Source organism: Pelobates fuscus, chromosome 7 (assembly GCF_036172605.1).
Source record: "Pelobates fuscus isolate aPelFus1 chromosome 7, aPelFus1.pri, whole genome shotgun sequence".
In the NCBI taxonomy this organism is placed as follows: domain Eukaryota; kingdom Metazoa; phylum Chordata; class Amphibia; order Anura; family Pelobatidae; genus Pelobates; species Pelobates fuscus.
Genome location: NC_086323.1, coordinates 154,475,335 through 154,502,779, shown reverse-complemented (window position 1 = coordinate 154,502,779; position 27,445 = coordinate 154,475,335). Strand labels below are relative to the sequence as shown.

The window sequence follows — 27,445 nt, the reverse complement described above, 5'->3', positions numbered from 1 at the left end:
TGTACGGTTTGAGAATGTCAACATGATTGTGAGATTTCCTTAACAAAAGTAGGTTGGGGGTGATGCGGATACACAATTTCTTTTCTTTTTTCTTTTTTTTTTTTTTACAGGTGGGGTGTGGGGGAGGGGCTTAAAGTAAATAATTTCCACCCCTGGTGCCATGTAACCTAGATATACATTTATATCACACTTATTATATAGATAGAGCAAGTCACCTGGATTGATGGATACATTGTAAACTCCAAATTCACTGGTGAGATTTATGTCATTTATAATCACTATTTTCAATCAAGACAAAAAAGTAGCAAGAAATGTCAAAAGAGAAACTATGTCAGAGCCATATGCTCACCACACAGGCATGTCACAGTGGGAAAAAAAAAATTGAAGTTGTTATGGTGCTGGAGTGTCCCTGTCGCTTTCCTATCTGAAGGGGTTAAAACGTTCTTGAACTGATTAACCCCAAGGGTTGCATCCAGTGCTGAATCTCCCCTTCTCCAGCAACATCCGGCTTCTTCAGTCGACTTTCAGGAAGCGCGGAGTACCAACTGGTAGGGGCACCGCTGATTGACTAGAGCGGTCAGTAATTTTTTTACGAATGGAGAGCTACTGATTGGCTTAGAGTGTCATCTGAATGCTGGGGCAAGGAAGAGCAACCTTTGGGGTTAAATCATTCGATAATGGTTTAACTCCTTCAGGTAAGAAAGCGCCAGGGACCTCCTGGCACCATAAAAACATAATTGAAGTTGCTCTGGTTACGGCAGTGTTCATTAAACTTCATATTTGGGAAATGCCATGCTTGTTAGGGAGATCCAGCAAAATTTTGAGCCCTGTAATAACCATACATGGGAACCTGTAATTTCACTATACCCCTAGTTTTCCCATTGTGGCAACATGAAGGGGTTTGCCTAATTAAATTCTCGGAGCCTTATTTTTTTGACTGAAGCCCAAGCCAGGAGGCTCCATGTGAAACTTTTCAAGTTTCCTGGAATGCTAATAAGCATTTAATTATGCGTATTCCTTTGTAAACACAGTTCTGAATTTCTTTGTGTTTCTTTCACTAAAGTGTGAATTCATAGTGAATTTAATATTTTAATCTGTGTCTGCTGTGTTTTTTTAAATTTACATATTTTATCCTCAAATTTTAAATCCCTTTGAATTCCCAACAACTTACCCTACAGTGAATAACTCTTTTTATATTATGTAATTTTACAATTGAGATAATATACTACTTTACATAAAGTGGTCATGCCAACATTATAATATTTATCCAGTGCAATGCCTTTATTTACCATTCTGTCCAGCAACTGTACACTAGAGATGGTTGGCGATTGTGGCCCATTCCCAAGGCACAGGATTTGCAGCTAGTTTTAATTTGTCCTTTTTTTTTGTCACCTTTCTATATGTGATCAGATAACGTGCTAGAGCAACAGAAGAATAATTATCATGAATATATAGCCAAGGGGTTACGTAATTTCTGTAAGGATGGAGATTCATTTCTGAAGTCGTCTTGTTGTAAATAGTTCTTACATACAAAAAATCATGGATTCATATTTCAAGCGGTACTTTAAAAAAAATTTATGTTTCTGGGAATTTAAGCCATTTGCCTCAAGCAAGATCAAAATGCTACTTGTCAACTGGTCAATCTTTCATCTGGCAAAAATATTTAAAATAGAAAATTGAACATGGCCAATCTCAAGCATGATGGTGAACTTGGCACCCAATTTGATTAAACCATATACACCCCTCCCCCCCCCCCCCCCTTACTCTGTGACCTCCAGATTTCCACCTTGTTCTAGTTTAAAGGGACACTATAGTCACCTGAACAACTTTAGCTTAATTAAGCAGTTTTGGTGTATAGAACATGCCCCTGCAGCCTCACTGCTCAATCCTCTGCCATTTAGGAGTTAAATCCCTTTGTTTATGAACCCTAGTCACACCTCCCTGCATGTGACTTGCACAGCCTTCCATAAACACTTCCTGTAAAGAGAGCCCTATTTAGGCTTTCTTTATTGCAAGTTCTGTTTAATTAAGATTTTCTTATCCCCTGCTATGTTAATAGCTTGCTAGACCCTGCAAGAGCCTCCTGTATGTGATTAAAGTTCAATTTAGAGATTGAGATATTATTATATAAGGTAAATTACATCTGTTTGAAAGTGAAACCAGTTTTTTTTCATGCAGGCTCTGTCAATCATAGCCAGCGGAGGTGTGGCTAGGGCTGCATAAACAGAAAGAAAGTGATTTAACTCCTAAATGACAGTGAATTGAACAGGGAAATTGCAGGGGAATGATCTATGCACTAAAACTGCTTTATTAAGCATTATAAATAAGATTAGCAATACCTCTTCCATGATAGCTTAAAGGGATACTATAAGTGCCAGAAATACAAAGCTGTATTCCTGGTACTATAGCTCCCTCTGCCCCTCCCCCCACCCTCCACCCCATGGTGGTCAATAAAAGGTTAAAAACCCTTTTTATTTACTTACCTGATCCCAGCACCAATGTCCCTCCGCACTGGGTGCAGCACTAAGGGCAATAGGGACACTGTACCCAGACCACTTAAATTAGCTGGTGCCTATAGTGTTGATTGAAGAGTCAGATAAAATAATTGTACAGCTGTACATTTCCCATAATCTTCTGCCATGCAGAGCTTTTTGGGAAGTATAAAGCTTATCTTTATTTATGTAGGAAGCACTTATATTAGCCTGTCTAAAATGTCATCAGCTTGGAAGACCCTTGCTCTGAGGGGAGTCTGGCGGTACAGCGAGGCACTCATTGGTTAAGATGGGTCAGCTGACATTCTCAGCCATTGAGCCTCCTTGCACAGCAGAACTTACCTTGGAGAATCTAACAGGAGCTCCTTGCAGGAGCTTCTGGCACCTGAAAAGGTTGTGTCTAACGCCCAGCGGACCCCATGTAAATTGTAAACTTGTTGTTAAGCGGAAGGCGAGTAGTCACTCCTGGTACATTAACCATGTAGTGGTAATAGTGCTTGGGGTGTTCCTTTAAGACTTAAGTATTTCCGTTTATCAGGAGTCGTATTTTTACATATTAAGGACCACCTCAGGCAGTGGTCTTTGTGACACTTTGTAACATGTGTGACAACTGAAACCTGAACGTCTAGGTGTTGTTCAACTTATGAATAGAGGGAGTGTACGACCGGGGGTGGGCAAATTAATTACCTTGCTACACGTTTTATAAACAACAAAAAGGACAGATGTGGTCAGATTCAAGAAATCAAATGAAACTAACCGCATCTCTGGAAATAACTATAGCGGCAGTGTCTAGGATTATAATGCTGGCTGTCGGTAACAGGTGTAGCTGTGAACCGCTAAGGGTGTCACTATAGACCCATGAGCAGAAAAAATGCTACTAAATACCAAAAATGAAGTATATACAAAAAGTTACTGCTAAATGCAAAAAATAAATAAAGTATATACAGTGGTACTAGGATTCCACGCCTGTCAATAGAAGGATATGTATAGGTAGGGATATAATGAGCCAAATGGCAACAGCAACTCACCCCTAATTATCAGCTTTAATATAGTGCACTATAAGGAGATGAGAAAAATCCCCAAGTCCCAACCATAAATACCTCCTATAGAGATAGTAGTAGATACAGGGTAAACAGAGGCTCCAAATGAGGCTAGTACAGGGGTGAAGGGAGATTGAGGAGGGTATGCAGTGTTAAGGAGTCCTGCAGTCCTTATAGTGCACTATATTAAAGCTGATAATTAGGGGTGAGTTGCTGTTGCCATTTGGCTCATTATATCCCTACCTATACATATCCTTCTATTGACAGGCGTGGAATCCTAGTACCACTGTATATACTTTATTTATTTTTTGCATTTAGCAGTAACTTTTTGTATATACTTCATTTTTGGTATTTAGTAGCATTTTTTCTGCTCATGGGTCTATAGTGACACCCTTAGCGGTTCACAGCTACACCTGTTACCGACAGCCAGCATTATAATCCTAGACACTGCCGCTATAGTTATTTCCAGAGATGCGGTTAGTTTCATTTGATTTCTTGAATCTGACCACATCTGTCCTTTTTGTTGTTTGATTTTGTATATATGGGGTTATGCCCCTTCTTGAGACATCTGGAGTCTCTAATTGGTACACCAGTCTCTGAGTAGACACTCGGCATTACTTCCTCGGGTTATCCGGGGTTGTCGGCACAGGTGTACACCCAGAGACACTGAACTTTTTGTTCTCTGTTTTCCTGTACACGTTTTATAAACAAATGATTTCATAATGGACCCAGTTTCAACATCTTAGCTATTTATATCTGAAGGAATATTGGGGTGTATGTTTAAAACTGAACACTTTTTGCCCTTTACATTAATCCCATCCACCAACCAGGTATGGAAAAGAGCTATCATGAGTACAGCCAAAATAGTGGGCATATTAGCTGTAGTGTAGACTTGAAAGCCTTAATTGTGTACACTGCCTGAGGCTAGGCTAACATCCATCCATCCCAGATAATTTTCTATGAAGGAGAGGGGGTGGGCAGGGCCACTCATCCATCTGCTTTGTTTTTAGTTTGGTTGCTTGTAGTAGGAGGGACCTCTTGATAACAGTTAAATGTCCTGCAAAAGCATGGAAGAAAGTAGTTCATGGTTTCTAATACTACCTTCAAGAGATCATCAAAACAAGTTCCTCAACCACATCTTTTCTCTGTGAAAGTGTATTGGCAGTGCTCTCTTAATCTGTGCCCTGCTAAACACAAGCACAGTTCAAACACGTCTGTGCCATTTGAGGTGGGATGGGTGAGTGACTCATTCCATGGTAAAATGTGAAAACCTGACTGATTTTTTTTGTTTGTTTTTGTTTTGTGTGCTAGTAGTTGGCAAATGCTCTACAGGAGTTGTAGAATTGTTAATCTGAACAAACTCATTCTCATTTGATCACACTATAGTTTAGGATTATGGGTGCTGCAGTTCAGCAATTTATTGAAATCAATGTGCTGGCTAGTACTGGTTGAAGGAGCACTATAGTGCCAGGAAAACAACTAGTTTCCCTGGCACTATGTAGTCCCTAGGTCCTCCCCCACCCTCATGGCCCCCTCCCGCTAGGCTGAAGGGGTTACTAAAGCGCAGGACTCCCTTGGCGCTGGGGAACTCTCCTCCTCCGGACGTCCGCGCCGAATGCGCATGCGCGGCCAGAGCCACGCGCGCATTCAAACCACCCATAGGAAAGCATTACTCAATGCTTTCCTATGGACGTTGGCGTCTTCTCACTGTGATTTTAACAGTGAGAATCGCGGAAGCGGCCTCAAGTGGCTGTTAGTAAGGCAGCCACTAGAGGCTGGATTAACCCTCAGTGTAAACATAGCAGCTTCTCTGAAACTATGTTTTCAGCTGCAGGGTTACAACTAGAGGGATCTGGCACCCAGACCACTTAATTGAGCTGAAGTGGCCTGGGTGCCTATAGTGGTCCTTTAATCAAGGGACACTACAGGAACCCAGAACAATTCATATCATTGAAGTGGTCTGGATGCAGTGTCCCGGTCTCCTTAGTTTCAGAGCAACTGCAATGTTTATATTTCAGGGTTAAGCCTTCCTCTAGCGGTTGTCTCTCCACAGCCACTAAAGGTGCTTCCTGCATTTACATAGAATTTAACTCCATGAAACGTTGATGCACGTCCACACGGTTTGCATGATCAAGTTCAGTGTCTTCCAAATCTCCACTGATTGATTCTCTGATTAAATACTTTCCTGTGGGGAAGCCTTAATGCACGCCCTTCTCCCCTATTGCCGACATAGAAGTAATGGAGGCGGAAACAGAACTTTATGGTCAAGGGACACTATAGCATTAGGAATACACTTTTGCATTCTTAATGCTATAGTGTTCCTTTAAATCACTGAAAAATTAAGAAAAATTTAAACTCCAGTATGATAGATTAAATAAATACAAACATAAAAATGCTCAAAACAATCAACCAATCAGGATTCTCTAATATTTTTATTGGACCATTAAAAGTTCTAGCTTTATCTCATAAATCCCTGTACAGCAGTCCAGGTTTTTACTTATGAAATCTGTTAGGTGATTAAAAAAAAAATCTTATGGCCTTCCTGGTGCCATGAACAATAGTCTTACTGGAAAAACACTACCTTTTTTTTTTTTTTTAACCAAAACAGTTAAATGCATTAACTTGTGCGTCTAGGGTGTCCCTTTAAACTAAAGGCATGGCATTTAAAGGTGTTTATCTACTTCATAATGTTTCCAAATGATTCAAGGATTTCCACAGACTTTATGGTGACTTCTGTACACAAATATTTTGGATTTTTTTTTATTATTATTATTTGGAAAGCTTATTATATTAAGACCTTCGTGACATCACTATTGGCGTTTTCAAGGTTTTTTTTTTTTTTACTCAAATGTATTATTGCATCTTCGGTGGACTAATTGTTTTGTTAATGTGCAAAGTTTATGTAACCTATGAGTATAGTAGGCATGCCACATTTTTAGGTGAACACCTTTTATATGCTTGCGTACGACATGTGTAGTTAATAGAATCCAGTAAAATTCATGTAGTTTCACAAATTCCTTGTTTTTTTTTATTAAATTTTTTTTTTAAAAAATAGTTTTTGCTTCAGATGCCCAAGCAGGGCATATGTGATGTCAACACTGTGGCTTCAATGCCAGCATCTGAATGGACTGAAGTCAGTCACTCTGTTCCTATACACCTTAGCCAGAGCTAGTAGAGTCGGCTAGGGAATCTTGGAAAGCAGTCCGACTGGCTTTTGGACGTCCCTTGTGATCTTCTTTGTTAGTCAATCCTTCAACATAGTCGAAGAGTTGACTGATAGGTGGGAGAGAGACTTATTTTTCAATAGGTTTTTCTCCCAATCTCCAAATGTGAAGATGACATTTTATGCTCTTTGAAGAAGACATACATTGTAGGTACTGTGACCCGTACCCTTTCAAGGATGAGTACATGTCAGGATAATATATGACAACATGCAGTGTTTAAGAAAACAAGACAATAACGTAAACACTAAGAAAGATAAGTATTACTGGATCATAGAGTGGCCGGGCTTAATATAATTAAGAATAGTCAAAAACAAGTAGAGGTCAGGGGTACAGAATGAGACAGAAATGAGTAAACAAGCCAATAGATCAAGGAAACCAAAGTCAAAATACTAAAAGAATCACAAAATAAACACACTTTCTGATAACCATCAAGTGAAAACCATAACAGGGCACTGACAAAATGCACTTTTGGGCTTAAATAACTATAGGAACGTAAGGATTGGTCAGAACTGACCTTGTCACTACACACGTTCACGTAAATCTTGTAATGTTCCGGGATTATAAAGTTCGTTGTAGCGGCTGGCGTCTTTAAGCATGCCATTCTGGCCGTGGTCTGCATGGATAGCGGTTTGGGTATTGATCCTCCATAAGTTAGGTAATATTCTCATGTGATCTCTCTTGTTGGGCACCGTTACATTACCCCTCATCGTAGATCACCCACCGGTCGGGCAGGATCTGGCTTGAGAGGAAATCTGACATGAAACAAACATTTCTCCAGTTTACAATATAAACCATTATTGAGTAACCTTTGTAGAATCTGCTTGACATGTATCTGTTGAGTGGTCAGATATTATATAAGTATATTGTCAAGATATTCAAAACAAAAGAATATATATATTCTCTTAAAATATTGTTTGAGGTCCTGAAAAATAGTGAGGGCATTACACAACCCAAGTGGCATGACTGAATTTTGTACTGGCCACTTCTACTGGACTTCCTTTATTCTAACTAAATTATAAGCGCTCCTAAGGTCAAGTTTGGAAAACACCAACGCATCTCGGAGTCTATCTAACATCTCTGAAATAAGTGGTTTCTTACGATGATCTTGTTAAAAACCCTGTAATCATTGCAAGGGCGCAAATAACCCTCCTTTTTGGATATAAAGAAAAATCCTGCTCCAGCAGGAGAGGACTATCTACGTATGTGACCTTTATCTAAAGCCTCCTGTATGTATTCCTTCATAATTTATCTCTCCTGGTCATATAAGGTGTATACACTACCCTTAAGGGGCATTGTGCTGGGTACTAAGTCTATAGTACAATCATATAATCTGTGTGGCAGCAAAGTATCAACATGAATCTTATTCAAAACCTCTTTCACTCCCATGGATTGAAGCAGAACTTTCATCGAAAGAGTATAGCAGAAAGTACATTAATAGTGCCCAATTGTTTAGCAATCTGAAAAAGACAATTGTCTACACCAGTCTCCCCACTCTCATCATGCCACTATCTCCCCTTTCCCCAATCTATATAAGGACTGTATTTAACCAACCAAGGAAAATTAAAGAATAATTGGACAAGAAGGCAGGGAAATAACCTGGAAAGTGATGAGTTTTGTGTGTAAAGCCTCTACAGACAAAGAAATAGGAAATATCTCCTGTGTGATAAGGGGCTTTTAAGGAGGTCTCAATGGCCAAATGTGTGGATCTCTCCCTAAGAGGTATTTGGTACACTGATGCAAACCGTACATCTACGAAATTCTCTGCATCTCCTTAATCAACTAGAGCCTAGCAAGAAAAGTCTATGGAATTACACTGAGCGGGAACTAAAAGGAGAAGTCTATGCTGAGGCATAAAAGGGACATATGCATAATATGGTCCTTAGGTGCATGAGTTTTCTGGGCGTATCCAACAAGTCTTCTCAGATGTCCCTTTTTGCCACAACATAAACAAAGACCCTCATTTCTCATAAATTGTTTCTCTGCCTCTGATAATTTAGTTGTTATCTTTCTCTTTCTCCGGGTCTTATTTTCATTTCCTCCCCGAAAAACGCACCAGGGCTTATTTTCGGTGGAGGTCTTATTTAGGGGGAACCGTGTGTTAGAAAGCAGGTCTACGCTCCGGTGAATTCCACCGAACTCGCGAATGGAATCTTGCGCATCTATGTTTGGGGAAACTTCCCTGAACATAGATAAGCTTATTCCCAAATGGAATTCTGCTAATCTATGTCCGGGGAAACTTCCCCACACATAGATTAGCGAACGACTAGGGCTTATTTTCAGGGTAGGGCTTATGTTAGAAGCATCCCCCGAAAATAAGCTAGGGCTTATTTTTGGGAGATGTCTTTTTTTCGGGGAAACACGGTAGTCGTTTATCAATATGCATCATGTAAGTGATGTAATGGTTTAACCTTTCAGGTAAATCCCTGGCTGCTGTCTCATCTAAGAGAGTGTCCGATAACCCTTCAGAAAACACAGACACTAAAGAGCTATTGGTTCAGTCGACCTCAGATGCAAGAGTACGAAACTCGACAGCATAATCAGCTACAGAATGGCTGCCTTGCAGCTTTAGCTGCATTTTTCTATTTTCCTATGGGTTAAAGTGTTAACTTCGGAATAATCATAGGCAATAGAGCTTTTCCTGTTAATTGGTTCATTAATGAACTAATTTTAGCCCTATCAGAAGGGGACAACCCAGGAGAAGCCTCTATTTGATTATGGAATCACCTAGTGCATCACCTCCAAAATGAGGAGGAGATGACAAGGTGACTGACAGGCATAGTCAGACATAACACTAGGCATAGAACTAGCCGTAATCTGTTGAGGGTTAACAGACAGATGGGCTTCATGTCTTGAAACTTGGTTGGATTTCACACCATGAGGGCAAACTGGAATTCTCTCTCCAGAATGTGTCCATGGTATTCAATGTGATGTTGGTGCTGGACAATGCATTATCATGTCCCATCGAATGGCCTAGTGATCTTGAATTTTTTTTTTTTTACTAACCGAATCCTGAATGTGAAGAAATACATAGGCTGATATACCTCTTCTGGTGAATACATACCATTTCTCCAAATGAATAGGATATCGATTGATGCTTCTCCGATGAGAAGAAAATCTCATCAGGAGTAGGTACTGAGAATAAGGACAGACTGATTTGAAAGAGAAGACAATCTTAGAGTCTCCAGTACTGCTTCAAGAAAAGATCATTTTAAAATTTGGTTGAAGTTTCACCTTAGGTTCCATCTGAAAGAGGGTAGTGTGCCACTATATAGCCAAGAATGCTGAGACATAGACTTTTGGATCTGCAGCCTCTAAGAAATGTTATAGCTTCCGACAGTGTCCACATTTCAGGAATGGATACTGATCTGTGCAATGGCTCCGAAGTTGAGATGTATTCTGGAGAAAATAATCTGGAATCTTTTCTAATGCTCATTGTATAAAAAATGAGGACCACTTCTATGGAATAATCTTGCCATTGGGGATAAAACTCTGACTTGGCCTAGGATGCACCACCATGCACGGATTTTAGTCCTGACACGTTCAAAGGGGCAAATCGTCAACAAACCCCTCTTTTGCATGTGATGAGAGTCTTTATAAGCCTTTGAATAGGTGTGCAAGAACCATAAGGAGAACAGACTGGACAGAGTGTGTTCATGAGGTGCAAAAGGTTGGACATTTCCTGATAGCTCTCATGGGACGCATAAAGCGTTTTAGCTATACATAAAGCTCTATTTTATGTTTGAAGAGCAACAAACCAGGATTTTGACTGAATCACCCCAAGACATTTCTGCGACATTGTCTGTCATATTGACAGATTCTATGGGTGACATACTCTTACAAGGACATTCGAGGCATCATACCAGTTGCTATCCCACTTTTCATTGTTATACTGTTTCAGAATACAGTAGTTTAACAGTGAATCCTGGTTCACAGACTTCCACTGCCTGGCTCCTCCAAAGGAATGGCTAAGGCAGAGTTATGTTATGTCTTAAGCCAGACTAGATCATACTAGTGATAAACTAAATGCCAACTGCCTGGGTCACGAGCATGCCAACTCTAGCATTCTTTTTGAGGCATGTGGATTCCCATATGTTAATGTCTGGGTAGCCCAATGTTGGTTAGTGCTGGACTGATTTTACAAGTAGGTCAAGTGAAAGCTCAAGCGAGTACAGGTTTGTTGATTTTTTTTTTTTTTTATTAATTTGTTTGTTATACATTACCATATGTCATGGGATGTCCTTTGACTTTTGTATCCAATAGGTGCCCGGTACCGGAAAGATTTTTGGTTTTATAATAAATTTTATACTACTTGCATGGGAGATATATTGTTTGTGTTAAAAAAAAAAAAAATCTAAGAGCACTTCAGCCAACTATCCTAATTAACCTTCATGTGTTTATAATCACTATTCATTAGCTTACATTAGTGCCAAGACATTCCGAAATGGTACACAGCTCCACCTAACCTAAAATGGACCTGTCATGTATGTATTGTTTGAATATTATGATAGGCACTTTGCAGTGCTCTATCACTTAATCACTATTGTGTAAACGAAAACAAAAAATCAGTCTCTCTTCCTCTCCCCTTGCTCCGGACATATTAATTCTGCCTGAGATTATTGGGAATTAAACTCCCAGCCAGCAGTTAGCATTTTACGTGAGTTAGGGATACATAACAGTTTGAATATCCCTCACCAGCTCATTTCCTAGTATACTATTATAAGACCGAGATTAAATTAATGGTGACCGCTGCCAATTGAGTGTAAATCCAATCAGTCTCAGGCAAGCAGGGACATATATGAACCTTAGCTCTATTTAAAATAAATAATAAAAAAAAAAAATAATTATAATAAAATGTGGAGCAGACAGAAGAGGAAGAAAACCTCCAAAGCCATCTAACAGCTGGGGAGGCATTTTGGCAGTTTTAAAAAAGTGCTGATTTCTACTGAAATCATTTTGGCAAAGTTTTATTTGCTATAGAAATCAGCACTTTTATAAACTGTCACAAATATGACTCTATATGGTTCCAGTGCTCTTTTAATGTTAAAAAAAAAATAATAAAAAAAAAAAAAAAAGTATGAATCCCATATAAACTATTGTGACTAAATCATTTATCAATCACAGACGGGGCAGGTTTCAGGGTAAAATAGCCACACTGAAAGCATGGCAGCTGAGTTTTCAATTTAATTTATTTTTTGCTTAAAATTCTGAAATTCACTTTGGGGTTTATTCACTAAATTCCAAATATTAGTGGATAAAAAGCTAAAAGGCGATTGAAATGTAGATTAAAATCGCTGATTCGTGCATTTATGGCAGCAACTTTATATTACAAATCAACGCACTCAACTTTAGGCTGAATCTAAAGATTACAAAATTATTTGAAGTACCAAAAACAAATGTGTGTGTGTGTGTGTGTGTATTTATTTGTTTATTACTAGTATTTATAAAGCGCCAACATATTCCGCAGACCTGTACAATTGGGAAATAGACAATACAATAAAAACAGATTAACACAACAGGTAGAGGGCCCTGCCCATGAGTTTATAATCTAAAGGTAAACAATAAGGAGACATATCATAGGAATTTGGAGGTGATGGCAGAGAGCATATAACTGCAGTAACTGAGAACATGTGAAGGGGGTGAGTAGGTGATTGACTTTGAGTGACTAATTCACATACATTGTGTGTGTGCGTTTGTGTACCTACTTAATACTTTTACGATTTTTATGAATGCACACTGATTTTAGGATGTATTGGGAAATACTTTGGGTGTCTTGTCAGCAAAGTGACAATTCACCCAAGTCCCTCCCATGTAACAGGCTGAGGTTTCCTTGTCCCCTCCCTTGTACTGTCATGGTAGGAGGGGGGAGGCTGTGACGTTCCAGGTTAAGGAAGCCCAAGCTATTCTGATCAGCTCTCCGGAATCCCCGGCAGGGTCACTGGAGGGATATTCGGGGTCTCCATGACGCTCTATGACCCCCTGATGGCCGAGAGCCGCCCCCTCTGTCACATAACAGGCTGATTATGCCCATCGATCCTGCCCGGTAACAGGACCCTGCTGTGGGGAGGCGGGTGGGGGAAGAGGTTTATTTCCCATTTTTACAGGACAGGTCAGTCGTCCTTTCAGGTACCCACGCCCCCTTGCCCTCTAACTCTCATGTCGCCCACCTACTCCATGGCGCAGCACACAACAAAAGGTTAAAGGTAACCGAGTATATTGTTGTTGGTTTTTTTTTCTCCACTAAGTATTTCATCAACTTTAACCGCTTTCTTGCCAGTAGTAACCTATGTAGGCCTGTGATTTCCCCCTCCCCACATTCCATTGAACTCAGGGACGACCAAAAGCTGGCTTCCCAGCTGTTGTAGAACTACAGTTCCCGTGATGCTTTGCTGTAGTTGTAGTTCTAGCAGCTGGGGATGCATCCTTTGGCCACCTAGGGGTTAAAGGGTTCCCTTTATAACTTTGGAATCCAGTGCTTCCCCACGTTCGGGGACCTGTACGCCCGAGTTTCCATCAGAACCTTGGGGATATTCCATCATAGATACATTTGATGTAGGTTCCTAACCACATTCACCCGCTTAATGCTGTTTAGTTTCACTTCTCTTTCCATTTCTCTCTCCGTGATATCCCCAATGTCTGAGCTGGAGAGCGATCGAACCCCTAAAGTTGGGGTTTGCGGGTGGTTGTGATTTAAACATGTTCCCAGCAGAGTGTGTTCATATTCCATAATAGTATACCCCATCATTCACTCCCCCTCCGGATCCGGTGTGGGTGACATTGGAGCGGAGGGGGAGGGAGCTCGGCTGCTGGTGTGTGTATGTGTATGTGTGTGTCACAAGCATGGACGGGAGCTGGGCAGGAAGGGATCCCATTGTGCCTTAGGTGACTGTCCCTTCACAACCCCCCTCCCCATCATCTAATTGGAAGTAGTGAGTGCCAGGCCCCTGCCTGCCCACCCCGGATCCTGACTCTTTTTTTTTTTTTTTTTTTGTTACATTGTAGCGGAAAGAATGTCGGAGAGGGCCGAGGATGACGTCAGAGGGGAGCAGCGCAGAGCGGCGGCCAGGCAGCAGCGGCGGCAGGGAGACAACATGGCGGCTCTGCCCAGTCCTGGAGCCATGCTGGGGCAGCCCTGGGTCAGCTGGCTGGATGCTGCCAAACTGTCCTGGACCGACGGTGAGTGCAACTCTGCTTCTTTCCCACCCTCCCCCCTCCCTCCAAACCCTTGCCTGGCTGATTTCACAGCTTCCCCACCTGCTCACTGTGTGTCTGTGCTCTTATTGCAGAACTGGAGGAAAGTTTGAAGGAGTGTGACAATAAACGAGAAGCCATGAGACTCAGCAGAGAAGGTGAGTGCCAGCTCTGTGGGTACAGCACCAGCCCATCAATTCATTGCCAGTCCACTTCCTGTTAGTTCACTGTTGACAAGCAGGAGGGAGGAAACCGCTGCACTTTACAAGCTTGCAAAGCTGGTTACAAAGTATACCCTTTTTACAAACCTCTGGCAAATAATCAGCTGGATATTTCTAATTGTATATTAAATGTTCAGAATTGCAAGATATGTATAAGCAGAGCATCATGGGAAATGTAGTGCCAAAGCATCTCCTGTGCCAAGGTTACCCATTGCTGATCTGCAGGTTTACATTTTTTCAATTCTATTATGTAAATAAACTCCAAGCTAACACTATGTCTTCTCGTGGGGTCAACAAAATTTAAATTGTAATCGACTCTTCCTATACAAATAGTTAAATCTTTAATCTACATATTCATTATCCCTAAAGAGGCCCTCAGGCAGTCCCTCCTGGTTTGGTTGTAGCTGCTATTCGAGAACTTACAGAACCAGCTACCATCTTCATATATATAAGTGAGTGAGAACTCTGTCGAGTATAGAGGGAATTATTCGCTAAACAGTGAGTTGGAAAAACAAAAATCCAACTTAAATTATTTAGACTTTTATTTACAGGTTATCTATATTCGTGTAAAATTTGATACCGTTTTGTGAATAAACATCTTGACTTGTCAGGCGCAAATGCAAGGTTAAAGCCATTTTGTGGTCTCTTGTGCTACTTTGTTGTAGTGTAAGTAGGACACCACAAACTGTAAGATTACTTCAAAGATATGCATCTTCATAACCTAATGAATTGTACAACAAAATGCCTCTTTTAATTTGACACGCGTACTGGCTTTCCCCCAATTTACTATTTTTAGATGTTTTAATTGGAATATTTAGAACTACTACATACCTCAGGGCTAGAAGTCAGTTTTTTTTTTTTTTTTAATTAATAAAGCTTAATTTTCAGTAATAAAAGTACAATTCTTAAAGGGACTATAGTCACCAGAACCATTACAGCTTAATGTAGTGGTTCTGGTGTCTATAGCATGTCCTTGCAGGCTTTTCCATGTAAGCATCTATTTTTACATCTATGTTTACATTACTGCCTAGTAACACCTCTAGTGACAGTCACTTAGGCGGCCACTAAAGGTACTTCCCTAGTCCAGTCCTGCACAGTGTGCAGCACCTACATTCAGCGTCTAAACGCTCTGCTTGGAGGCGCTGAATGTTTCCCATAGACGTGCATTAATTCAGTGCACCTCTTTGAGGAGATACTGATTAGCACAAGCGCCTCCAAATGCTTTTCTCAAGATGATTGAGCCATGGAGATGGGAGTAAAATCACATTTCCGATATGATCGAGGGGGAGGAATGAGAAACACCATCCGCCAGAAAGTATTTAATAAAAAAATATATATATATTTATTTAAGTCCACCCCACCTCCCTACCTTTGTGAGAACTGGAGCGGATCGGCTTTTCCTCGGATCCATTGGGACTGCTGTTGTCTTCATGTTCTACTCCCTAGTGTGTTATAGTGATGTCGGGGCTGGAGTGACATATCCTGGCTCCTGGCATCACTGCAGGGTGCGCAAGGGAGCAGAACAGGAAGACTAAAGCTTCTTTGCCACCTCTATTCCGTACAGTCGGCCGGTCCAAGAGGCTGGCCCCCTCCGCTTTCCACTTCCCTGTATGCTCACTCGCCTCCTCTGCTAAACATGCTCACAAATTCCTGCGCCATGGTGACCTGGTGCCTGGAATTTGTTGAACCTGATGCCAAGCTTCTGAAATATAATTTGTGCTGCTAACTGACTTTGAACAATGATCTGCATTTATATTCTCAGAGGTGTCATCTTTTTTTTAGTTCTAAATATGACTGGAATTTGAGGGCTTAGATATATTTTTTAGAAGAGGGCCTACCAGATAAGCAATTGATTTAGGGACACCTTATTTTGGCATCTGAACTGTACATTAAGCTATACATCACTGTAAGTCAGTTACAAATCTACTTAAATCTGCTGCATATGATCTTAAAGGTACACAACTAGACCACATCAGAACCACCTCTACAATGGATATTAATGTGACTTACTCACTTTCAAGGTCTTTGCTTATTTTGCAAATACTTTCCAAGGTAATATGCTGCTTGGCATGGGTGTTGCCATCTTTATGGGAAATGTCTTCACCTCCTATGACTCCATTAGCCAGGAACCTTTGTCACTGTCCTATTCTTGCACATGTATGAGTGTATAGAAGACAGGTTTATGGAAGATCCCACGTCAGGTTTATGGAAGATATTTGTTGAAACATCTTTAAGCCAATCTTGCTATTACAGTTAATCCTGTATAAATCTCAACACAATCAGGAATGCTTGTTGCTTTATCGGGAACATTTGCAAGTACATCTCATTCATTGAGTACACCGTATTATACAAATCTTTTTACTCATGTGCATTTTATCCTCTCCCATTGAAAGCCTATGAGAAATTTACAGCTCTCTAAAAGAGAGAATATTGAAAATATAAGAGAATATCTTTTCTTCATGGTAGTGGGTGGAGGTAAAGGAACGCTCAAACATTAAAGATATATTTTTAACATTAGTGTTCCTTAATGACATATTTAAATAACTGGTCCTTTTATTTAATACATTCTTTTTGCAGCTTCTTCACCTCTGAAGTCCTCAATTATGATGACTTTTATTAATCTTGATGATTCTCATTGAGTAGCATTGGGGACATAGGACACATACACTAGTCGTTCACATAGAGAAGCAATGGACATGTTAAGCATCACCATGCTGTACATGAAGACATTCAATTTGAACAGTCCTTAAAGGAACACTATAGGTTCAGGAACACAAACATGTATTCCTGACCCTTTTGTGTTAAAACCACCTTCTAGCCCTCCTTTACCCTCCTAAATATAGCAATCTTACCTTTTATTCCGGTCTGCTGCTGCTGGCTCTGCTCCTGATCTGCCTGACTCTCTCAGCCAATCACAATGCTTTTACATGGGAAAGCATTGGATTGTCTGAGTCTGTCAAGGAGGCAGATCAGGGGCAGAGCCAGCAGAAGCCAAACACAGCCGTGGCTTATCAGCATCTCCTCATAGAGATGCATTGAATCAATTCATCTCTATGAGGAAAGTTCAGTTTCTCCATGCAGAGGATGGAGACACTGAATAGCAGTGCTGCACAGTGTGCATCACTGCCCCAGGAAGCACCTCTAGTAGCCATCTTAGAAGTGGCCGGTGGAGGTATACCTAGGCTGTAATGTAAACACTGCATTTTCTATGAAAAGTCAGTGTTTACTGCAAAAAGCCTGAAGGGAATGATTATACTCAACAGAAAAAATGCAATAAGCTGTAGTTGTTCTGGTGACTGTAGTGTCCCTTTAATAAAGAAGTGCCTCTAGCCATGATAGGCATGTTCTCTAATAAATTCTTAGAAACTTCACAGGGTTATTTACTAAAGTTCATATTTATTTCTAAAAAAAAAACAAAACAGAATTAGAAAAATTCTGCAAGTCTGTTATGCTTCCAATGTGGCTATCTTTATCTAAAATTGTATTTTTGCTTTGAATTACACTGAATTTCCCACAATTCTCACTTTAGTGAATAACTCTGTCAGTTATTTTTGATTGTCAAGTGAAAAGGGTGCAGCATTTATACACCAAAACCACATTATGATTAAATGGTTTTTGTACTTTGTGTCTGTTTTAAGGTACTTGTTGTTTTGATTTTATTTCTTTCCATTTCTTTGTTTGCAAAACCCAAGTTCCTCTTCAAGTTCTCCAAAAAAAACCCTCAAGAAGATATTTTGCATGACACTCTGACTGATGCATTCTTGCATCCTATCTACCTATAGTGTTTGTCTCTTGTCAAACAATTATTTAAAGAACCCCAACCCCCTGTTAAGTAGTCAAATTGTTGTGCATAGATGCATGGCATAGCTTTGAAAAAATAACTCGCGCTCATAGGCAGGATAGAAGGCAAGAAGCAAAGCCCAGATGAGACATCAAACGGTTTGGCTACTTTCATTCTAGTAGTGCCAGTATAATCCTGGCACCATAACCAATAAAGCATGGTGTGGTTATAGTGCTTGGAGTGTTCATTTTTAACCAGTCTTCCTTTTTTTTTAAATGTGTATTTTATGGTTGAGATTTGTTTGTTGCAGCGCAATAAGAAGTATTTGCAAGTCAGGTGCTCTGAGCAATTGCTGCCTCTTGAGTTTAGCTCCACTGAGTTAACCAAACCAGGAAGTAACCTGATGTGTTGTGTGCTTGAAAGTCAGGGGTTGTATAAGATTAATTTATAAAAGTGTAAATTTCTATTAAAATCTGCACTTTCTGCAAAATGGGAAGTAAATAGGATACACTCTTCACACATAAAGCTATTTAGCAAGCTCAACTTCTTTAGGGGTCTGGTGTGTCCCTTTAACTGTATCACATTGTATCTGTAGGTATTCTAGAAGAGTAAACAAGTCACCTTTTCAGTCCTTAATAAAAACTGAGCAAGGCAGCCAACAGAAAAAATAATACTGATTTAGTAGAGTTTGGAAATGGTTTTAATTCTCACTTTTCTTATTGCGGTTTATTTGAAACGCAAAATCTTCAAACCTCTCTCTCGCTTCTGTTTTTATTTAGTTGAAAGCCGAAAGTATTTTTCTATCCCTCTCTCTCATTCTGTACGATTTTAGACTTCTACTCTCATTACATAGACCAACTTTCTCTTGAGTGGCTTAATTTGCATTAAGGTTTCACTATAGTAGAGCATGTCTGGATTGCACCTTGTGTGCGGTTGAGATCTCTCATTAGGGTGTCCTTGTTTGCAAATGTTCTAATTTGAGATGGCCTCTCACTTCTATTTGGTTGCTCATTGTCGAGATTAATGTTAGAAAAAGTACGTAAAGTAAGTTATGCATCAAACTCTGAGTCGTCGTCCCCCCCCCCCCCCCCCCACTCCTCCCCAAAAAATAGTTTTGTTCAACAACTCTGAATTCGCCTTCAATAAACTGCACAAACCCACATCTGCATAGTTTTCAAAATCGTACCAAACTGGAATCCTTCTAAATTGTCAAGATGTATCCTAGAAATGGAGCCAATTTGCATATGAATTGGTCTGGAATAAATTCCAGAATTCCGATTAAATAATAAATTGGCCTAATCTAATCTGGCCTAAAAGGGAAGTGAAATCGCCCTCTCTATTTCGAAAAAAAAAAAAAAAACAGCAGAAAAATAAACCCTGATATTACTGTGAGCGTCCATAAAAAGTTCCTCGCCTATTGCTAGCTAAGCATATTAACATTCACACCAGGATCATGTTGTGAGAAATTAGAGGTGGGGATTCTGCGCAACCACCCCACTCTGTTAATAAGTGGTCCTTAAACCCCATTTCCTGTTATTTATAGTTTCAGGTTATTTCAGGCTCAAACAAAAACACTGACAATTTATAGGTTACTATTCCAATATTTTGTAATATTTGAATTTTTGTTAACAAGTAATATCTCACTCTGTCACCAATTCCTAATCTGCACTTTTTTTTTTTTTTAAAAACCTCCAGTTGTACACCTGTACATTATTACCATCATGTATAGTTAAAATATTTAGATTTGTCCTAGTTTTATGTCACATAGATCATTTAGCTAAAGCATGTTTGCAAATCTGCAGTATCAGGAACACTCCAAACACCATAACCACTACAGCCTGTTGTAATGCCCTGGCGTCCTTCCAGAATAAGTAGTCAAACTGTTTGTGAACAGTTTGGCAACTTACCTCATGTTCCGCCATGTGCCTCTCTTTCTACTGTGTAGCCGCGCCCACAGGAGAGTTGACCAGTTGCCCATGGAGCCCAGGTAAGTTATTTAAACTGTTCACAAATCTGGGAGAGTGTGAGGGCAATTCTGACACCATAACTAATTCAGCAGACTAGTGTTTATGGTGCTTGGCGTGTTCATTTATCACTTAAAACAAAATTAGAATTCAGATTAAACTTTGTCATTGTACCATGTACAAACAAGGGCAGTGAAGCACAGTTGGCCTCTGAACAGATATGCAGCAGTAATTAAAAATACTATTTTAAAAAAAGATGTACTTCTAGTATAAGGTTTACAGTAATACTTGCTACCACAATTTCCTGATACTTAAGAATACAATCCTACTACATGCTAGCAATTTCAAGCCCGAGAATACCTCGACAATATAATTGTGCCACCATATAAAATACAACTTTTACCCCAATCTAAGTAAAAAATTAAGTGTACAAACTGCCACTCAGTTAATACCCTAGTTCAAATGGAGCCAAAGGCAAGATAATAGAGAGAGGGAACTGTACAATATTTGTCAGACATAGCTGCAATTTTAGTTGTTTAAAAAAAACGATATGCTTCTGTTTCCATGAGCAAATTGCCATATATTTGTTTCATGAATTAAGCTACAGATAGTGCAAACATGTATGGAATATGCTTAAAGTCCCTATGAAAACTATAGGACGACCAAGATTGTCTAAAGGAGATTTTTAGCTTGAAATTTGTTCATGGATTAGTGAGAGCTACATTCTGAGAATTTGAGGGGGGAGGGGATCAAATTTCTTTACCACTTTTAAAACTTTATAAATTAAAAAAGGTCAACTCCGTGGTGAAGTCCAACTGTCCAAAATCCAAGCATCTATCTTTAAATTGTATGGTTTAGGGGACAAATTGGTATATGTCAGAATTCTTAGGTGGACTGTTTTCATGCTTAATGTAACTATGTTTACTGTATGTATGTGTACTTAAACCAGCATACAGATATTATTTGTAATATTCTGGTTGGCTTTTATGATTATCTGGTGCAATGTCCTCAGGTTCCATACAAACAGACCTAACCATTGTACCATTTTTTTGTTTTAATAGACTGTATATATTTTCCAAATGGCTGAATTTGACAGCAAGAATAAAAGGAAATATTGCAATATCAGGGATATTGCAAAATATCCAATATTTTAGCATCTTCCCCCATTATGTCTTTAAAGGATGTAAAGATAAAAGTACATAAGCTCATTTCTAAAAAATGAATTTCTATCCTTTATTTGCAATCTGCACATGAAGTCCTATCCTATGTATATGTGCTATTTTTGTAAAAATAACTTTGTAGCGAAAGCATTATTGGGGGATAGTGACTAAATCACAAAATACATTTAGAAAAAGAAAAAGTGTCAACTTTGTTCTCTGTTATCACCTGATAGTGCAGTTAAAAAAAGAAAGAAAGAAAGAAAGAAAGAAGGTAGCATTTTCTTCATTGAGCATATTCCAAAAAAACATGGTGATTCAAATCTTCAATTATTACTCCATATTTATAACTTTCACTGTCCTCTTATACCTTGTCATCAACCCGTACCTTCAAAGGGACATTCTTGTCTAGTGCACCAACGGAGCAAGCCATGTTTCCAGGTGCCTGGAACTACTGGTAGAATAAACAAAGAGAAAAATATATGGAGAAGTTGGGGGGAACCCAAGCAAGAAAATGGGGACCAGAAACATCTGTAAGAAGAAAATGTGAAGGGTAAAAATTTAAAACCGGAGCGGAAGGCCATGAGAGAACCCCAGCTTCTGTTTCTTCCGAAAGGTATAGCAGGTTAACAGAACTTATGTTGATATGGAGTTTGAGAATTGTATTTCTCGTTCTCAGTCACTGTTTTGTGTTTTTTGTTGATTTTTGTAAAAAAAAATTATATGGGTTTGCCTTAGTGAAGGTTTCTTTTGAAGACCAAAATTGGAATGCATGTTCTCTTTTAGATAGTATGGTCCTCTTTGATGACGTTCTGTTTTGGCTAAGGAGGTGAGGAGTTTAATAGTACAGTATTTCGTGGCAGCCAGGATCACACTTGGAGTTGAGAAAAGATGCTCACCTGTGATAATGCATGACGGTGTGTCTTTTAGGAAAATTAAGACTTTACTGGCTTTGTTTTTTGTAATTATGATCTATATACAACAATACTTGTGGTGTAATGACCATTTTGTCATCTTGGGTCCCAGCAAATTTGAAGAATGTGTAGCATTGACTGAACTGAAGGAAAAAAAAAAACTGTTTGGCAAACTGTCACAACCATATGATTTTCCTCTGGTAACTAAATAATAAAAAATTCTAACTGTTTAATCAAATACTTATTTAGTATTTAGCACCAGAGGGGAAAGGTTGCTAAGTTGATTGCACTAATGTATTTAGCTTTCATCAAGCAGTGCATTTTGGGGTGATATATTATTTGGCAAAGTATACCTTGTTAAAAATTAATCTCAGCACACCTTTTTTTACTGCCCTATTTCTGTGTGTTTCTCTTGATTTATTTTTTTTTTCTCATCTGTTCAGGTGCATTGTTTTTTTTTTCTAAGTAGCAAAGTTTTATTTTTAATATAGCAGCCCACAGCCTTGGGCCACCTTGTAAACCCGGCCTATAGATGTAAGGGGCCTTACAGCATAGCTTCTTCGTAAATATGGCCCTGTGTGACTTCCACTCTGTTTGAGACTCGGGAATACATTTTTTATGATGGGATCTGACAAACAAGAAGAAAAAACAAAAACACAAAAAAAACAGGGGAATACAGTATCCTTAGAACATTGTACATTTGAGCTTGCAGCAACCATCATTCTGTTCTGTATTTTTCACATTGCAATATAGGAGTATTGTGGCAGTCAATGCACAGCCAGCAAATCAGGCCTCGTTCTTGACGGATCCTCAGCTAATTGCTTCTTTATCATAAGCCGAGTTAATGCTTGGTTTTGTCCCTTGAATAATCTGCAGAACATGTTCCCTCAGCCCCCAGCATATTGTCACAATCTTTATTCCTGTTCTTTTTTGAATGCTCTACCGTGGTACATAACACTGTCTCATGGAATTATTGCACAGGAGCCCTGATGTCTTGAATTTAGAATGTGGTTCCTAAAATTGCCTTGAGAGAGGCGCGTTTTAGTGTCAATACTAAAGCAGATCATTGTTTGCTATGCGTTAAACAGCTATGGCTCGGGTACTAAAACTGACATTTTCGTCATTGATTTTTTTTTTTTTTCTGCCTTTAACACCAGCAATTTTTTCCATATCTCGCTTCTTGTTTTTGAATGTGAGAAAGAACTACGTTTAAAGTGATTTTCTTTTTCTTCCAACATTCTGATCGTCACATTCCATATGTACCTAGAAGATATTTAAGGTTTGCCATTGAAAGGAACATGGCATCTAAATCATGTTTACAGTATAAATGCAAAATATGCAGATTCAAACGTGTTGCCTATGCCCTCTCCATGGTATCCTTGTTCCCCACCAAATAAAGGCCCATCTTGTCCCCTTTGCCTTGGTGCTCTTTTCCAGCACATGAAAACTGTCACGTTTCTCTTTTTGTTTCGATCTCTGTGGTTCCATTCCTTTTGATAGATCTATATTGCAATCTTCTTCATGCAATGTACAATTTGCCTGGAAGGCATTCCCGAGGGAATGCAAGAGGGTACCTCTACATTACCAGCATACATGTATAAGCCAAAATATTACATCAAAAAATAAAATTGCTAGCATTTCAGCTAGCTGTTTCTAATGCTATTATCTTCAAAGGGCCTCCACATCACTTTTGTGTGGCAGATTCGGATTAACGAAGAACTGAAAAACAAGAATACATTGTATAACTAATTATTCCTGGAATTGCCTGTACTGGTATTGATAATCCCTGTAGACCACAATAACATGTTATTCTATGTTGTCTTATTAATAACCTGCTTCTGCAAACCGTTTATGCATTATTCGTATAGAAAAACAATGAACTATTGATAATGTTCATTTTTACATATGTTGTATTGGCATGTATCCAATTGTATATGTGTTGACATTTCATTTGTAACAAGGCTAATTAGGGGGCATATAAAACATACCCTTAAATCCCAGTCCTAAACCTAAAGTAAAGCCATAATGGCAGTGTAATATAGATTCATTATTATATATTGCTTTGCATAACTTTATTTCTTTATTTTTATTGCTTTCAGTACTGTTACAATATCCATTAAATTGGTTTGCTGTAGCTAGCGTGTTACACTTCTGATCTCCGTTACCTTCTGCCCACCTACAATCTGATTGATCTTGCTTGTGAGGTATTTCTCAAAGCAGGAGTGGGAACAAAGCGCTGGCAAGCGCAAGACTTTGGTTTTCATGGGACTGATCACTGCAACTACAGAGCATTGCTGCACCTTAGCTGTAGTTTCTGTGAAGGAAAGCAAGAGAACTGCCTGGATTCGGGATTTCCAGCTCTTGACCATGAAATCAGTAAAACGTTGTTGCTGTGAACTGATTGACTGGCAGGGGATGTGAATATTTTTTTGTATAGATTAGATTATTCATGTATCGACTAAATTATATCCGGTTCATTTTTTTTTTTTATTTTTTTTTTTTATGAAGAACTATTTCATTAACAAATAACAAATTGTTGTGGATATGCTTTGCCTCTTTGCATTTTTTTGTTTTGTTTATTCTAGCTATATAGTTTATCTTACAATAATTAACTCTGGCAATCATCCTCTGTTAATATTGGCATTGTGAGATACTAGTGCCTGTCCCCTCTACACTTACAATCTCGCAGTAATTCTTAGTTCTGCGCAGCGCTATGGATCATTGTTTTACTGCTTTCCAGAGGTTGCAATTATTGCATCAGTGTCCATTATCCACATGTTGCACAGTGAGTACTATACATGATCACTGCCAGTCAAACACATGCTAATGCTGACAGCTGGATGGGCTGTCTTTTAACCGTTTCCTTCAACCAAGAATGTATTTAATATACAAGCAGTTTCCCTAATTATTGCCTCAAAATTATAGGTTGAAAGGCATGCACATTCCTGCTGTTTAGCTTATTCAAGGGGTGGTGCTCAGATAGTCAGAGTTCCGTGTTTCACCTGTTATTATCACAACTATTACTTATTTTATTTCTGCACCAATAATTTCCCGATAGTCAAAAACCATGGTCGCCCTCTCCCCTGCTAAATCACCTTTGCTGGGGCTGTATAGTGTTTAACCCTTTCCATTCTGTTCATAGCTGAATATTTTCTCTATAGGTAGACCGCATTGGATGTAGCTAAATGGCTGTAGATGTATGAAGGAGGACTGGAGATTGCCACAGTGGGGGAGACTTTTCAAAAGTGGTGCAAAAATATTAAAAGGAGAGAAGTCACCAATGAAACCTGCTTGTTGGTTCCCCCATTTTCAATGGTGATTGCCCCACTTTTAGTGTTGTGTTTAATATGCTAAACTAATAGCATATGGACATGTATTATAGAACTGACATATTGTTCAAGCACAGTTTGGATCAATGGACCTCTTTTCAAAGAGCAGAAATGTTTATGTATTCTTTGTGCTCTTTTACTGGTGCACTTCAAGGGGGTAACATTTAGGAAGCCAACATACCAATAAGGAATTATCAGGAATAATTAAACAAATACATTTATAGCTACAGAACAATCATGGAATGATAGTATCAAAGCTCAACATTTCCACATGACAATGGCTAGTGTGTAATTTCAGCTTTGGCAAGTGGGTATTAAGCCCTGGTGTAAAAAAAAAAAAACACACCACCACGGGTTGTTGGTTGGAGTAACTTTGCTGGCATGGCCCCTCCACCAAAAAAAAAAAAAAGATAAGCTTACCTTACTGTCTTTTCAGAGAAAATGCAGTGTTTACATTACAGCCTAGTGATAGCTTCACTGGCCACTCCTCAGATGGCTGTTCGAGATCCTTCCTGGGTCATGGCCGCCTAAAATGCATCCAAACATTCAGTATCTCCTCACTCTGCATGCAGACACTGAACGTTCCTCATAGAGATTCATTGATTCAATTCATCTCTATGAGGAGATGCTGATTGGCCAGGGCTGCGTTTAAATTGTGCTGGCTCTGCCCCTGATCTGCCTCCTTGTCAGTCTCAGCCAATCCTATGGGGAAGCATTGTGATTGGATCAGGCCACCACTTCTGACGGTGTCAGAGGACGTTCACATGCAGAGGCAGGAGCTTCAGACTTGAATACAAGTAAGATATTACTATCTTTAGGGAGGCCAAGGGGGCTAGATAGTGGTTTTAACACTATAGGGTCAGCAATACACGTTTGTGTTCCTGACCCTATAGTGCTCATTTAAGTCATTCACAAATAAAAGTGCTTACAACACTACTGGTCTTGCCTAAAAGCTCTGTCTAGAAAAAATACTAAATTAAACTTAGCGTGTCCTCACTTGTGATGTAATGAGCTGTGTGTGCACTTACTCAGTGCTGTATGATAGAGCACTAGTTTCATTGTTGCAACCATTGAGCAGCAGCAAGAAAGAAAGATTGCATGGTCGAAACCAGGAAGTGCTTTTGTTTGTGTTTTTTTTTTTTTAATTGTTTTTGCAGTGTATACATTATCTACATAATGCATTTCAAAGTGTGGTGTCAACTCTAGCCACAAGTGTTCCTTTAATCATTGTTTGTGATGTATTGCTAATGATTTTAGTTACCTATGTACTTTTGATATTTTTGGAGATAGATATGGTGATGGGTGTTAACAATATGTTCTCTGGAGCAAACATTCCAGAATGCATAACAAGTATGCCTATAAATCGATCTTATCAGTTCTGATATAAACTGGTGAAAATGATTAGGTGCCTACATCGATTGGTACCTTTTTCAATTGATTTTACAGTCACTAAGTGAAGCGGATATTCAGGTTTTTGCTTTCAGTTTTCCTGATATTATAAGGCATACATAGTCCGCTTAATCTGTAAAAAAAAATAGAAAGAAATGGGATCTGTGTGAAAATAGGTGTAAAAGGGAATAAACCTCCCCCCCCCCCCCCCACACACACACACTGATCCCATGCACCAGGAAGGCACCCCAGCAATGCCCAAGGGCTTAACCCTAGATCCTAGCAACAGAAACAAAGAAGCAAAAATTCACAAACTGTGAATGTAATATAATGACTCCCATGCCTAAGTAAGTGAGGAGATGAAGTGCTAAACACCTAGGTCTGCAATATACATATAGGCTTAATTAGTCCTGACCTTTTAATGCATAGTTTGTTAGTAGTACCCCCCTTAATTCCTGAGCACCGGTAAAAATGCTAAAGGGAGAAAGGTTACGGTCTAGAGGATCAGCAGGGCTAACAATCAAAAGGAGGACAGGTAAAGTAAAGTAAAGTAGAGAAAGCCTCTCTCCCTGTTAAACTTACTAAATAGGCATAGAAGAAAAAAGTTGAAAGGAAAAACTTAAATCATAAAAAAACATATATCACACAGTGCAGTTAAGTGCCCATGTGTGTGCAAGGCCTCTGACGAAGCTGCTTCTATACTGCACCGAAATGTGCGTCAGGTTCTTTCCTATGGGTCAATTTTA

The 27,445-nt window shown here is 39.2% G+C and overlaps 1 protein-coding gene across 5 annotated transcripts in view; it reads left to right on the top strand.

Moving 5' to 3' along the window:
• Positions 1-27,445, top strand: part of ATXN7 (ataxin 7) — a 136,870-nt gene that overhangs the window by 34,518 nt on the left and 74,907 nt on the right. For 2 of the 5 annotated variants that reach the window (XM_063426834.1, XM_063426833.1), the window contains exons 3-4: positions 13,756-13,929; positions 14,040-14,102. In XM_063426834.1, coding sequence (XP_063282904.1) covers positions 13,764-13,929; positions 14,040-14,102 — 229 coding nt within the window. In that variant the 5' untranslated portion in view covers positions 13,756-13,763. Of the gene's footprint in view, positions 1-12,603; positions 12,957-13,566; positions 13,636-13,755; positions 13,930-14,039; positions 14,103-27,445 lie in introns of those variants that run through there. The other 3 variants (XM_063426835.1, XM_063426832.1, XM_063426836.1) reach the window with 3 other exon arrangements.